At 35.8% G+C, this 17362-nt stretch overlaps 1 protein-coding gene and 1 non-coding gene across 2 annotated transcripts in view; one reads left to right on the forward strand and one right to left on the reverse strand.

The window, feature by feature from the left end:
• The window catches only part of LOC144438468 (F-box/WD repeat-containing protein 7-like), a 116900-nt gene extending 99852 nt beyond the window's left edge, over positions 1-17048 (reverse strand). Inside the window, exons 1-3 of the mRNA XM_078127498.1 lie at positions 17003-17048; positions 16515-16628; positions 178-633 (exon numbers count right to left, since the gene is read on the reverse strand). Of these exons, the coding sequence (XP_077983624.1) occupies positions 178-633; positions 16515-16622 (564 nt within the window). The 5' untranslated portion in view covers positions 16623-16628; positions 17003-17048. The remainder of the gene's footprint in view (positions 1-177; positions 634-16514; positions 16629-17002) is intronic.
• Positions 17049-17290: 242 nt separating this feature from the next.
• On the forward strand, positions 17291-17362 carry Trnaa-ugc (transfer RNA alanine (anticodon UGC)). Its single transcript has one exon. It is a non-coding gene; the product is annotated as a tRNA-Ala (tRNA).

Here is a 17362-nt window from a genome sequence, read left to right on the forward strand (position 1 = left end):
TCTTCTGGCACTGTTGAGGTACATTTTAAAATGCATCAAAATCCCCCCCCCCTTCGGGTTTGTGTCCCTTTCATGTGTTGTATATATATAAAGTGGTTGGTAAATGATTATATGATAAATGCTACACATAATTATACACTGCACAACTCACTTTTTGAAATCAAAGAATATACTTACAATACCCTTGGCAGGAATTGTTGAGTTTCTTGAACTTCTTGGACTTGTAGATATTGATTGATCATCATCTTCATTATCACTGTTGCTATGGAAACGTCTGCGCACTGTCCCCGCTGGAATATGGGCAGTTGTTGCAGTTACCGTCATTGGCCTTCGTATAGCATTCCCACAACTTGCACATGTGTGTAGATTTTGTACAGTTCTATTTGAACCAGGTGTTGTGTTACTATTGTTTTTGTTCATAGCACAGGTACTACTGCCACTACTGTTGTTACTACTGCTACCTACTGCAGGACTAGAGTTGCGACTTACACTTGTGCTGCTACTGCTACTGCTACTACTTCTACTACTACTACTACTGCTACAAGATAAAACACTCTTATTCTGCTCTATAACACTAGTGCCAATACCAGGAACTTTGGTCAAGTCTTCTACACTACTGAAACCACCAAGGCTCTGTAAGACAAAAGATCCAGGTATTTTGGGTTAATAGCAATCAATAATACAATAACCTTGTCAAGGAACACAGTACATTTAGCAAAAATATAATAAAACAACCAACTTCTGAACCCTTTCAAGTCACATTGTAGGAAAGAAGGGAAATCTATATCAGTATGTCCAATCAACTACATGTACATGTAAACAATTTTGTCATTTCAAGGCATCCTCTTTTCGAAATAAAAATTACAGTTCTAACTACCCCAGTTTGCCTTTTTTGCAGTAACTGCCATAACTACCCCAGTTTGCGCTTTTTGCAGTAACTGCTATAACTACCCCAGTTTGCCTTTTTATAGTAACTACTGTAACTACCACTATTTCCATATTTGACCTTTACATCATTAAATTTCAGCCCAATCTGCTCTGTACTTTTAGAATTCAAGATTTTTGACCAAAAAGACATTATAAGCCATAATATTGCATATCACTGAGGGATCATCATGTCTTGACCAAATCTTAACTTACACACCCCTAAGAGTATTCCCACAAAATTTCAGGCCAATCTGCCCAGTAGTTTTGGAGTTTTTTTGCCCAGAAATCACATTTTTTACCCAAAACACACATCTCTGATGCAATCATTTTCATTTGAACAATTTCCCATCTACACACCCTAAGTAATGTCCACAGCAAATACCAAGGCAATCAGTCTGACAGTTTTTGAGTCATTTACCCACCCACCCACCCACCCAACCAACCACCCACCCACCCACCCACCCACCCACCCACCCACCCACACACACACACACACACACACACACACACACACACACACACACACACACACACACACACACACACACACACACACACACACACACACACACACACACACACACACACACACACTTTGCTATAACTTTGCTATAGCACTACTGAACCTCAGATTAGTTCTAGGGCATGAGGTAACAATTCTAGTGAAATCTGATAATGATTACAATAAAGAACAAGTTTTTATATTTTTTTACATACAGTGTTCTCCCTGAACAAGGTAACAGGGGCGCCGCGCCCTCTTGTAAATTCTTGGCGCCCCCTTGTAAGTTTTGACGAAAAAAAAATGAATTGAATATTTTTTCAACAAACGGGGCAAAACGATTTACTTTCGCAGTTTCGCTACGATCTCATAGTCGCCATTTTGGAAAGTCAAATATCTCGGTAAAGAGGCTACTGTCACTGATGTCAAACTTCGTGCGAATCACATTCACGCATACTTTCATCAAACTTGTCATTCATTCTATAGCTTTCAAACAGTCAACATGTCTTTCCTCCTTCATTTAGCTCAATGAAGATCAGGAGGTACACGGAATATTTTACACGTCGGCCCCTTTCAGGGCGAACTTGAACTCAGATCGTGAGATTGTTTGCATGTAAACACACACTGTCTCGAGTTTACGGTACAAAAACAAAATGAAATGCGAAACTTTGAAAGGCTTGTGTTGTTCACCGACACTACTTAGATGATACTAAATAATATGTCACTAAAATGAACAAAATGGTACATTCTAGTTCCTTAACTATTTATTGAATTGTAATCGAAACGAAAATGGGCTAATATTTTCGTACCCATCGAACCACGATCGAACTTACGGAGATATCGGGTGAGATGCGATGGCCTCAACACAGATAAACACGTGGTGTCAATGTGGGCGATTCCATTGTTCAAGGATAAGTGGGACGTGACAAAAGTCTCGGAACGGTCTGTTTTTACGTGTACACTAAATGTACTACAAAATCTATGGTTTTCAGAGTCGCTGTGTCTATGAATTGCTTCTCATAATATAAAAACACGCAAGTAAGATTTTCCATGGCTACGTCAGTATTGAAGTTGAACGCTAAGTTCCCCTCTGTCCCTTCCCTTTAGTTTAATAGTTCGGACGTTGCATGTGTCGTCATAGTACAATCTTTGACCTTTCAAAATCTTAGTGAGTCGTCGTAGCAGAAAGTTTTGTCGGATACCTGTCCCACTTGAAAACTATGTATTCCGATTCGTTTTATTTAATTTCTTTTGATTGACTTCATTACCACCCATAGTGACACGAAGCGGTTTCGCCTTCTTTCAAAAAAGACCTGTGCTAACTGAAACTGCCATGCCGTATTGTCACCGACTATTTTTGTTTTCGTAAAAAAAACCTGAACAGTCATGCTGAAGAGAACTATATCATGGCTAGGCATGTCTTACAGTGTGAGTTTTTTTTGACGTGGGAGCGTGACGTATTGAGTGTCCATTTGAACATGTGCAGCTGTGTTTGGCATTACTATTAATTTTCCAGTTAGACACAACAATGGCAACAAAAATTGCAACATTAGTGTTGCGTCTTTTTTACATTGACTGTAACAGGGCCAGGGTACAAGTTCGTTAGTTATCAAAATAAAAACAATCGACTCTCACTCAGTATAGTACGATCGTCAGTCGAGGTGTATGGCAAATGTAACAAAATTCGTTGCGTATAGGATACGGATCGTTCGATCAAATATGCATAAAATTAATTTCCATTGCGTACGGTATAATACGCATGGTTTTGCGTCACCGCAAATACTGGTCCGTCATTCTGAGCAGTTCTCAAGTCCGGGAATTAAATGATAAATTTAATGAGAAGTCAACTAGAAAACTACATTTAGACGAATTGAATCACTATGGGAATATCAATAGATGGACCAAATCTGACACTGTTTACTTTGAACAAGCAGTCACCAATGGGGAAATTACAAAGACAGGAGAATTCTCACAGAAGTGAGACAAGTTACTCAGCTGTTATGCATAAAGGCAAAGTTATCTTCACCCTTATGTGTTTGACTTTTGTTTGTTTTGGTAGTGATGATGCAATGAAGCTTTTGAAAATGGATTTCGTTTTGTAGTAAACACTACAACTGTCCTGAAACATCTTGAAATTTGCTGCAATTTTTTACAGAAAGTTGTAGATTTTGTTTTGTTACACTCTTTCAGCATTTGTGTTAAAAACAGCTATTTGAGTAACTATTTAGGACAAACTATTAAAAAACTATTTTTTTGACACAGGTAAATTTGGTTAAATTCTGTCACTATTTAAACATTAAGATATCAAAACTCACTGTGACACTTCAGTTGTGTTGAAATTCACATGATTAAAGTGGGTTAAAATGGCTAAATAAAGTGCCACCAAAAGCCACCATTTCAAGATGCAAATTGCAAAAGCTCCTAGGCAGGCTCCTGACCACCCCCCAGCGTGCACAAAGCGCACGCAGTGCTTCGCTCCGCTCAGCAACAATTCCCCCCTCTTGTGACAAAATCCTGGGGAGAACACTGACATATATATATATTATTAGTTACAGTTCATAGTATATTTATGTACTGTATAAATTAAAATGTTTTAGACTAAGAAATTTTCTAAACAATTTCAAAAAGTATATATAGATGAATAAATGTACTCCTAAAGAACATAAATACAAAGTACAGCCATACCAGTTGGTCTTGTAAAGGTTATTCCTGAAACCAATATTCAGTTTTAATACAACAGATTCTAATAACATCAAAAATTAATTTTCACTAATCCCAAATTTTCATTTACATTATCCAGGATTTGAGCACTAAACTGCAAAGAATTCAAAAACTCAGTGGATAAATACAGAGCTATTTCTGAATCACATTTTGAAATGTTACCACCAGAGGGCAGCATACAGAAAAAAAATTGTTGAAATACAAGTAATCTTATTTCAATGCAAATTTCGAAATTGGATGGGTGTCCATATACAATGACTGAAACATAAGCTCTTGCAGTCAAAATTCAAGTTTTGCACAACTTTAGATCCAACCATCATGAAGAAATAATATAATAAATAAAGAAATTACAAATCGAATTACAAGATTGTGCGACTTGTTTTATTTCCACATTGGGTTTACAACATGTAAATGCAAGTGAAACTTTATATTTATAAACATTTTGTTACTCTTGGCGATGTTGAATGTCCAAGTCAGACACTAGCACTGTACATGCCAAGTACAATGTGACGTAGGGTGAGCCGATCTTGATATGTGGTTGTACAAGGTCGCATGATACACTGTGCTCGTAAGTTTGAATGAACCCAATATGAAAAGAACAAGTCATTGAGAATGACATAGTGCCCGCTATGATTGGGTTATAAGGAATTATCACTACTCTGATCACGCAACAACACTTGTGAACCTAAATCAAACAGACTTAGATATGTTGTGTCTGCTTGTTGGACATGGAACATGCCTACAACAATAAAGGATTGGTCTGGTATGGGGGATCATATCACGATGAAAATGGATATGCACATGTATGTCATAGAACACTGTCCTAATACCAACTTTGAATGAGATCTGTTCAAGCATGTCTGAGTTATGGCTTTGGACATGGAAAATTCACAAACAAAATGGCTGCCAGGCAGCCATATTGGATCGTATCACAATGAAAATGGATATGCACATGTACATGTATGTCATAGAACACTGTCCTAAAGGCCCGGTTACACGTTGCAACTCGACTAGCAACGCACCATGCAATTCGTCGCATGCGACGAATTGCATCGTGTACTCGCCTCGTTGCAGGGTCTTGCGACGTTGCAAGGTGTGTCGCAAGGAAACCCACGACGCGTCGCAAGTTGCTTTTCGAGTTGCTTCGTGAGTTGCACCGTGTAACCACTTCGTCGCGTCGCAAGCAATAACCTTTGACATATACATACGTGTCAAATGACGTTCAATGTTATGGCCGCCATGTTTTTAGTATAAATATTCTATTTCAGCAAGTATTTTTTTATATAATTTCGATTTATCACCACGATTATCATTTATCAATAGTATACAATGTCTATGAATGCTTGATTTCCGCTGAATATCATTTTATTTCCAACTTGAATCGGACATCGGAAAGATCAACATCGCCATAAACGAACTTCGAATTGAATAGAGTTTTACTATTGATACCTCAACAAGTTTTCAGTCATTTTAATTTGTAAATATTAGCAATTTCATAGCATTTTTGCCAAATTCCTGCCGCTAGAAGACTTGACCTTGATGACCTGTAACTTTTATATATCTACGCATGTGCAACAGTTTAGCTCTTACGACTCACCATGCAACTAGTTGCATCGTGTATGCGCTCCGTCGCAGTTGCAAGCCTCGTCGCATGCGACCAATTGCTTCATGAGTTGCATCGTGTAACTGGGCCTTTATACCAACTTTGAATGAGATCTGTTCAAGCATGTCTGAGTTATGGCTTTGGACATGAAAATTCACAAACAAAATGGCTGCTAGGCGGCCATATTGGATCGTATCATGAAACAAATTGACGTGCATATGTATGCCATTGTATGTTGCCCCTGTACCAAGTTTGAAAAAAATCGGTCCAGGCATCTCCAAGAAACGGCTGCGGACGGAAGCACGGACGGAGGGACGGACGGAACCCAATCCATAAGTCCCCGTCCCGGACTTCGTCCGGCGGGGACTAAAAAGTACTAAGGGACGACATCAAAATCAAAAGCATCGTAATTACGCGTCGTATATCTGTCTACATGTATATCTGTTGCTGAGTTAAGAAACAGAATAATAGAACGTTTAGGGAGGCATGGGAAAGACACAGTGACTGCTGTTCCAAGTGTACAGTGGATAAGGCTACAGTACACACCAAAGAATCCATATCCGAAAACTACAATCAGTATACATGTACATTCTAGATTTAATGTTAAGTTTGCAGTCCAGTGTCGTTTACTGCAAGCTAAACTTGAATACAGCAAGTTTGCAAATTTTCCGGAAAAATGACCTCTCACATCAAGATATGGAACAGTATTTGGCAAATAACATACTTTATATCACCCTCCGTATAAGTATTAGTTTTGAAATACATAAGTCGTGTGAACTCATACCCTGGCGTGATACATGTATATACATGTATGGCAACACAACAGTGCGTAAATATAAGTAGCTATTAGTTTGACAGTTCTCAGAGATGACAGAGATTTTGGACACAGGTTTTATCAGTCATAAAGCATCCTATATGTTTTCCAGAAGGATATGGGTATTATCATGGGAAAATCATTACTGTTTCCAACTCGAGATTGTGTGGAAGTACAAATGTACATATATACTGAGTCCATACTCCAGAAGTACAAAGCTTAGATATGGGTGATGATTCCATGTGTACATGTAGACAAGACAGATTACGTACAACTTGAAATGACAGAGTAATGATCAGAACACTTGCAATGAAACAAAATAATTAGTTACATTTGGTTTTGAGATGAGGTGAGATGAGACAGACTATTATAAATAGTACAAATTTTTGAATAAATCTTAACCATATTAAAGCTCTTTTATCAAAGATGTAGTAAGTGGAGATTGCTATATAATATCAACATCCATATAAATGCATTGTAAGAAAACTAATTCCATTCACTGATGGCATTGCATGCAGTAAGAACCCAATAAAGAAATTTATGCTGGGGGTCATACAGGTACTAGAATATTCTAGTACAGCCAAGTTTTATCCAGGTCATTTCACGCAAACTTCACCATTCTCAAAAGGTTCAGCTTTAAGTTTAATCATCAATGCAATAGATGACTTGCAATATCGACACTTGAAATTTGAAGTCTCAGGCGAACTTGCAGCTAACTCAGATCAAAGATCGTTGACATGTAAACACATACATGCAGTGTCTAGTGCTGCAATTTTTTCAGCAATAGCAGCCGTTGTACAGCATCACGGCAAGGTAGGTGAGTGAACTTTGGCGTTCCCTAAATTAAGGGAATCGGTGGGTGCCCTAGCGTGTTCCCTCTATTGAGGGAATTGGTGGTGAAAGGGTTAAGTCATCCACACACGCACACATACATCACACCACACCATGCCTTATCAATTCAGTTGTGTTAAAAATCAATGATAATTTTAAGGGAACTTTAGCTACAAAGATTTGGAAACTCACTCTACACTTTACATACTCTGTGGTTATTTAAACACAAATCATGATGTTCATTTTATATACCATACATGACCAATCTCACTACTGTACATCAAATTCCGTTGAATGGCAATAACTGATATCAATTTTTTTGACAAGAAGGTCCATGACTCACTCAAAGAAGTGTAGTATTTCACACATGCAAGATGTAAACCTGCAATTGCAGACTTTTTACATTTGTTGACTTGTTTCCTACCTCAAATGGCATTTCCATGGCAATAAAGAGATTATGCTTTCTACATTTTTGTATCAAAAACTGTATGTGTCAATGTGGGTGGCTTTATTAAAAGGTCAGGAGTTTCTATAGCAACTGTTGAGAAGAATCTGATTCTGTCTAGTCTAAAGAACAATGCTATATATCCTACACATCAATAACAACACAGTCGTTTCATGGCCATTTGTTCATGCCAGTCATTAAAATTAAGTTCCCTTCACTTCTGCGTAAGTGATAAATGTACTTCTGTTTTGTACATGTAATAAAAATCAGTATTGTGCAATCCTACCAACCACTCAAGGGAAGATATCAAATGAGTTTCTTTCACACAAAATTTAAATTACCAGATATGTCTGCAGTAAAATATCAGATAAATAATGTATGCCTGACATAACTAAATCAGTCTTCATGACACAAGCACACTGAACATGACTTTTAATTGACTGTACCAAGGCCAATACGTATCATTAATATTAAACACTACCTTTGTCCTCAAAACACATCTTGTATATCACGTTTTTCCTTATTCTTTTTTAACCTTAATGACTTACAGTAGATTTTAATTTCATCCCACTGTCCCTCATAATTATATACTACTCCACCAAAACAAATTTTTCAAAATTGCATTTACAAAACAAGTACCATCAGATCACTTTACAATAAATTTCTCTAATTACAATCAACAAAAATAAATCTATGACATTTAAACAAAAAGAACACATACTGGCTGTACATTGTATACAACTACATGTAATAAATACACATACTGGCTGTACATTGTATACAACTACATTTTGTAAATGTAATAAATACACATACTGGCTGTACATTGTGTACAACTACATGTAATAAATACACATACTGGCTGTACATTGTATACAACTACATGTAATAAATACACATACTGGCTGTACATTGTGTACAACTACATGTAATAAATACACATACTGGCTGTACATTGTGTACAACTAAATGTAATAAATACACATACTGGCTGTACATTGTATACAACTACATGTAATAAATACACATACTGGCTGTACATTGTGTACAACTACATGTAATAAATACACATACTGGCTGTACATTGTGTACAACTAAATGTAGTAAATACACATACTGGCTGTACATTGTATACAACTAAATGTAGTAAATACACATACTGGCTGTACATTGTATACAACTAAATGTAGTAAATACACATACTGGCTGTACATTGTATACAACTACATGTAATAAATACACATACTGGCTGTACATTGTATACAACTACATGTAATAAATACACATACTGGCTGTACATTGTGTACAACTAAATGTAGTAAATACACATACTGGCTGTACATTGTATACAACTACATGTAATAAATACACATACTGGCTGTACATTGTATACAACTACATGTAATAAATACACATACTGGCTGTACATTGTGTACAACTACATGTAATAAATACACATACTGGCTGTACATTGTGTACAACTAAATGTAATAAATACACATACTGGCTGTACATTGTATACAACTACATGTAATAAATACACATACTGGCTGTACATTGTATACAACTACATTTTGTAAATGTAATAAATACACATACTGGCTGTACATTGTATACAACTACATGTAATAAATACACATACTGGCTGTACATTGTATACAACTAAATGTAATAAATACACATACTGGCTGTACATTGTGTACAACTACATGTAATAAATACACATACTGGCTGTACATTGTGTACAACTACATGTAATAAATACACATACTGGCTGTACATTGTGTACAACTAAATGTAATAAATACACATACTGGCTGTACATTGTATACAACTACATGTAATAAATACACATACTGGCTGTACATTGTATACAACTACATGTAATAAATACACATACTGGCTGTACATTGTGTACAACTACATTTTGTAAATGTAAAAAATACACATACTGGCTGTACATTGTATACAACTACATTTTGTAAATGTAATAAATACACATACTGGCTGTACATTGTGTACAACTAAATGTAATAAATACACATACTGGCTGTACATTGTATACAACTACATGTAATAAATACACATACTGGTTGTACATTGTATACAACTACATGTAATAAATACACATACTGGCTGTACATTGTATACAACTACATGTAATAAATACACATACTGGCTGTACATTGTATACAACTACATTTTGTAAATGTAATAAATACACATACTGGCTGTACATTGTGTACAACTAAATGTAATAAATACACATACTGGCTGTACATTGTGTACAACTAAATGTAATAAATACACATACTGGCTGTACATTGTATACAACTACATGTAATAAATACACATACTGGCTGTACATTGTATACAACTACATGTAATAAATACACATACTGGCTGTACATTGTGTACAACTACATTTTGTAAATGTAAAAAATACACATACTGGCTGTACATTGTATACAACTACATTTTGTAAATGTAATAAATACACATACTGGCTGTACATTGTGTACAACTAAATGTAATAAATACACATACTGGCTGTACATTGTATACAACTACATGTAATAAATACACATACTGGTTGTACATTGTATACAACTACATGTAATAAATACACATACTGGCTGTACATTGTATACAACTACATGTAATAAATACACATACTGGCTGTACATTGTATACAACTACATTTTGTAAATGTAATAAATACACATACTGGCTGTACATTGTGTACAACTAAATGTAATAAATACACATACTGGCTGTACATTGTGTACAACTAAATGTAGTAAATACACATACTGGCTGTACATTGTATACAACTACATGTAGTAAATACACATACTGGCTGTACATTGTATACAACTACATGTAGTAAATACACATACTGGCTGTACATTGTGTACAACTAAATGTAGTAAATACAAATTTTTCAGTTTGCTTTAAATGCATGGTTGATTGAAAAGTCATATCTCCTCAGTAAATGTCTGAAAAACCTACAATGTATATCATCAAATGTATGACAAAAATATCTTAAAACACATACATAATTATTTTCTCAAATCAGATATATTCAAGTATTTAATCAGTAACATAAAATTAAGATACGATATTACTAACACCTATTAGAATCAACTTACATGTAGTCAAAGTCAAAGTCCAATGTGATCATTTATTTTTTGGTTGTGTCTTTATATTCATACTATATGTGTATAAGACACCTCAGATACTGTATATAGCTATTTTCAAATACAAACATGGGGGAACACACACAATCATAAAGTAACTGTACTATCATTTAGTTAATGGATTCTTCTGTACATTCTAATTCATAGCCAACACAATATCAGTAAATGCAATAACATGGAATAAAGGGATTACCTTTTGCAGCAGCCAATCATAAATAACATTTACAAGACCATTATGTAGTCATCAACATTAATTCATCTCTTCAGTCACAAATAATTACAAAGGGTGACACAATCATCAAATTTGTCATTTCCAAGTCAGAATTTTGAACTTACATTGCAGTAAGCTGATCCTTACATAAATAACATTGCAGGGTTCTCCCAAGCTTGAGAGTAGTCCCGGTCGCTAATTAATATGCATGGTAATTTACATAATTAATATTCACAAATAAATTAATGGTACACTCAAAGTACATGTACATGGTGTATGATCAAAGTTGCAAACATAAAAGTTAAAACCAACTTTTCTTTCTCTACAGATTTATAAATCTAATCTCAATCTTTGCACATCAAGTTTTTTCAATCACAGTTTTTGATTAATTTTCTCAGAAAAGCTAAAGTTGTTTCAAACTAAATATCCAAAGAGGACTGCAGTTTCAAAACTCTAAAAAGTTGTGTATACCCACACAAACGCATCACGTTTAGACGAAATCTCATCATACATGAGACCTCGTGATAGTTTGTGACGTCACCACCCGCCATTTTGGAAACAAGTCATTGAGAATGACATAGTGCCCGCTATGATTGGGTTTTAAGGAATTATCACTACTCTGATCACGCAACAACACTTGTGAACCTAAATCAAACAGATTTAGATATGTTGTGTCTGCTTGTTGGACATGGAACATGCCTACAACAATAAAGGATTGGTCGGCAGGGTTCTGCCGACGCCGGTCGGCACCGGTCGCTAGCGTCCGGGACTCAGTCTTGGCAACCACCACTCAAAGGTTGCCGACCACCACCTTCAAGTGTCACAATTGGTTTCCCATTGACCGCAACACTCACTTTAATAATTGTACTTTCATTTTCTGCCCATATGGGCGCATTGATTTAAAAGATAATGAAGTATTAAAATGTCTTTGAGAAAAGAACAATGTAGACGACCATTAATTACAATAATGACAAATACTCGACTATTTCTAAAGACGAAGTGTGAACTGACAACAGCTGTATACATTGATATCCATGTACATGTACAGTACATGTAAATTACAGGGCAAACACGATGCGGCAGACTTTCGACTAGCATTCTTCAACGTCGTCAAAAAAGTATAACAGCCTTATATACCTTTTTATAAAGTGTTGATGTTGTGTCCGATCATTAGTTTTCTGTTCAATTTTACTCTGAAAACACTTTTACTTAGTCGTTTGACATCGTACATAGCACGACGATGAAAACACGTAATTTCCAAAATGGCGGGGTCTCATGTATCACGAGATTTCGTCTAAACGCGATGCGTATGTGTGGATATACGCAACTTTTTAGAGTTTTGAAACTGCAGTCGTCTTTGGATATTTAGTTTGACTGAAACAACTTTAGCTTTTCTGAGAAAACTAATCAATAACTGTGATTGAAAAAAATCGATGTGCAAAGATTGAGATTAGAGTTATAAATCTGTAGAGAAAGAAAAGTTGGTTTTATCTTTTTCATTGGCAACTTTGATCATACTCCATGTACTTTGAGTGCACCATTAATTTATTCATGAATATTAATTAGCGACCGGGACTACTCTCAAGCTTGGCAGAACCCTGGGGGATCATATCATGATGAAAATGGATATGCACATGTATGTCATAGAACACTGTCCTAATACCAACTTTGAATGTGATCTGTTCAAGCATGTCTGAGTTATGGCTTTAGACATTGAAAAATCGCAACAGATCCCTGCATTGAGTTCATTTAGCCATCTACTTGTACAAAACAATGTATTCCTAGTCAAAATTGAACATAAATTTTTATGACCACCACCTTTATTTACATTGTAAATGATGTTAGGGGAGAGTTTTTGCTTCGGCCATGTTGAAATTTGAATTTCATGTCGAAAAATGCATGTAAAATTCTGATTGGAAATTGCTCAGATCGTACGTAACTTTTCTTCCACTGATCTTTATTCCTATAGGTATGACTATAAGTCATTATTGAGCTATAACACCAGATTTAAACTGAATGCCTCCCGTAAGGGAATCACTAATTATGCAAATAACTCATTAAACTAAAAAAAACTATGGTAACAGGCTTTGTTTTTTGGACAAGCGTGCTTTCTTAGGTTAATGTATGTAAGAGTGTATGATACTGCTTAATTACTGAATATCGTTCATTATTCAAAATGAAAATACGAAATTTGAAGCTTGCATTTTTAAGATACAACCTAGTTACCTAAAATCATTAATTATGCAAATTTTTCATTACAACTAAGCTATATAAAAGATTTTATAGGACATATCCGCTTTGTTATGGTTAACGTATGTACTAAATTGTATTGAAATTGAAGTATGCAGTCTTAAGATATAGCCTAATTACCGAAAATCATTAATTATGCAAATTATTCATTAACTCTGTACAGTGCATCAACAAACTTGATAGGACATGTGTTTTCTAATGGTTAACTTGTGTACTAAATTATGTTGAATTTGAAGTATGTATTCTTAAGATGTAGCCTAATTACCAAAAATAATTTATTATGCAAATTATTCATTAACGCTGTAAGATACATCAACGAATTTTATAGGACAAATGTATGTTGTTATGTTTAATGAATATACTAAATCATATTGAAATTGAAGTATGCAGTCTTAAGATATTGCGTAATTAGTTGATTTCATTAATATGCAAATTTCTCTAATTAAACATTAACAGATCTGGCTCTAAACCTAATCAGGTCTAGCTATAGTATTACCCTAAAGATTATATATCCCAAATTTCATTACAATTGAGCCAGCCGATTTTTAGAAAATGATGACACAGACAGACAGACAGACAGACAGACAGACAGACAGACACACATTCCCTTTTTAACTCCTCCCGTACCCTTACAGGAGGTAAAAATGAAACAAATCTTCATAGAAGACTTTACTTCTCTGTGACTGAATTGAGACATGATGTAAAAGAAATTGGTGGCAACAAATAAATACTACAAAGTGTCTGATAATGCAGGAAAATGCTGAATTTTAATAACTGAACCCGAGAATCAGTCAAGACCAAAGATAAATTTCTCAAAAGAAAGTTTAAACCTGGCAATATTGGGTAAACACTTGAATGTAGTCTCTATGTATTAACGTTTTTGAGTTATGTGGTAAATCATGATTGTTCACTACAAATATGGCTGCCAATGAGTAAAAAGTGAGCACCATAAATTATGTTTGTATAAGTTTATCTGGTTCTGTATTATCTATATAGACATGATTTAAAAGAAATCAGCCACACACAATTCCTACAAAGTGTCTGCAATATGTAAGTAGTAGCTTAAATTTTGATGGTCTACCCTGTAGGTCAAGATAAAGGTCAGAGACCACTAACACAACAACGTATGCATGTGATTATATGGGGTTACACACTCGAACTTCAGTAGTGCTATAGGCCTAATCTGCTCAGTAGTTTGGGAATAATAAAGATATTTGACCAAAAAGATACATTTTTAGCCCTAATTTGCATATTGCTGATGGGGTCATCATGTTGTGAACAATTCTTAATCTAAACAACCTTAAGAATGTTACCACCAAATTTCAGACCGATCTGCTTGGTAGTTTTTGACCAAAAATCACATTTTTTAACCCAAATCACACACAGGTGTTAAGATCATTTTGATTTGAACAATTTCCCAACTAGATACCCACAGTAATACGCCCACCAACTATCAGGGCAATCAGTCCAGCGGTTTTGACTTTAAGTTGTTTACACACACCCACACAGACACAGACAGACAGACACTTTACCATGCCTAGAGCAGTGCACTACTGAACCTTATCAGTTCAGTTGTGCTAAAAATAGCACCAATGGCACTGTAGCACAATTGTATTTGGCTGTTGCTATGGACACGCTCTTGTTGCTAGGGATACATGCACACATTTTTGAAATCTTTATTAACTTGCCTACCCTACCAACTTTTCAACTTTGCAATATAAATCATCATTTAGCTGTTGCTATGGACATGGTCATGTTGCTAGGCATATTTGCATACATTTATATATTTTAAATCTTTAGTCACTTACCTACCCATCCCTGTTGTTATTTATTGTAATATGCATCATTTCACTAAGGGCGTGGTCATGGTTGCTAGAGTCAATTGTGTCAAAATGTTTTCAACAATAACTGCATAATGATACCTCCAGAAACATCCCCACCAAGTTTCAACTCATTCACCATGCAGTTTCAAGATTTTGACCAAAATTGATATTGTTAAACCTAATTTGCATATCGCTGATGGGATCATCACATTATGATTAATACAGCTTAATCTACACCCCCCCCAGATGCATCCCCATTAAATTTCAACCCAATCTGCTTGGTAGTTTTGGAACTGAAGTTTCTACTGCGCATGTACGAATGACACGTCACCCGTCAAGTACACATCTTTCGACCATAACATTTGTGTACGTACAAAAAAAAAATATATTTTTATATTTTTTAAAAATTACAATTTTACCAGCAATCAATATCAATCAAGTCAATGCAGAATCAATGTAACTTAGTGCATAGAATATGATACCAACGGCAAAATTTGATTTCAAAATATTGAAAAAAATGACAATTTTAAACAATTTTACAACTTTAAGTGATGGGGGGGGGGGGGTTAAGCCTGTTTTTGGTTTTACAGATAGGGGGGATCAGTGACTTTTTGTCGGCCCAATTTAAGAATCCCCCCCCCCCCCCAGCTGGAGAAACTGACCAGTCCCTAATATCCAGGGTACTGGTGCTGAAATGTCTGGGGTACCGAGAAAGTGGTGCAGAATAAGTGGGGACAAAATGGTCAGGTGCCGAAATGACCAGTTACCGTTTGAAATTATGAAATTTTCCAGTAATCCAAGCAAGGGACTTCTGTATTCAAACTGATGTCAAATGAGTAAATAGACTTACTAGTATTACTAATATTTACTCCATCTACAGACAGAACTAACACAGTAACACAGACATTTCACCATGCACTACTGAACCAGTTCAGTTGTACTTGAGCTATATGATCCACCTAATCAGACAGTGACAATCAAAACCAATATCTTCATCTGCTAACACAAACATGTACACAGATGTTAAACGTATTAGAGTTTCATTGTACTGGCATGCTTCATCGTTCGACAGCAGTTTACAAAGTAATACACATAAACCAAATGTACACGGTGACGTACAAGGTTACTGATTGAAATACCTGTACCCGTCGACATACATTTTATTCTGAATAAAATTAGTAGTGACTTACCCTTCTAGATTCAATAATCGCTTCGGCTTTTGACCGTCCAACCCCGATCAAACTCTCAAAATCTTCGGCAGAGGCCACGTTGATGTCGACTTTCCTGTTTGATGTCATTGTCCCCTACAGATGATGACAAATACAAAGACCAAGAGTGTTCGTCAAAACTATAGTACTTTTTACAAAAATAATGACATGCCGTATACTACTGACGGAAAGTTTTGTATTCAGCGACGACAATTCTGCGAGTTGTAAGAGTGCCGCAGACGACGATGCTGTGCCCGGCATTGTACATTCAACGCAGAAAGTGTAAACACACAATCAGAAAAGTCGCTAACGTTATACTTCCGGACTTGTACTTGTGAAGTAGGTGTACGTTTTTTTCGCCAAATCAAATAATCCTAAGATCTAAATATGTCAGCTGGATGCTACCACAATCTCTCTCTTCAAATCATCCCAATTTTGGACAAAAATTATAAACAAAACGACACACTTACTGTCACTTCTGGGTCACTGATGTTGGTGCCGCCATTTTGTATAAAGCTCACATGGAGTTCGTGACGTCATACGTTCACACCCGAACACTTCCGAGAGTTAGCGATAGTAACCATGAGAATTACGCGGATAAATGCTGCGATCTTAAATCACCTGAACAACTGCTTTTAGACAATTCTCGAACAAGAACAAATGCTATTTAAACATAAAACTCCTCAATATATTTTCAAGGTACCACAATTCTTCATCCAAAATATAATATGGCTAAAGTGACACACCTCAAGCAGGAGGGGGTTGTAGCTCAGCGGTAGAGCGCGTGCTTTGCATGTACGAGGCCCCGGGTTCGAACCCCGGCAGCTCCA

Source organism: Glandiceps talaboti, chromosome 8 (assembly GCF_964340395.1).
Source record: "Glandiceps talaboti chromosome 8, keGlaTala1.1, whole genome shotgun sequence".
Classification (NCBI taxonomy): Eukaryota; Metazoa; Hemichordata; class Enteropneusta; family Spengelidae; genus Glandiceps; species Glandiceps talaboti.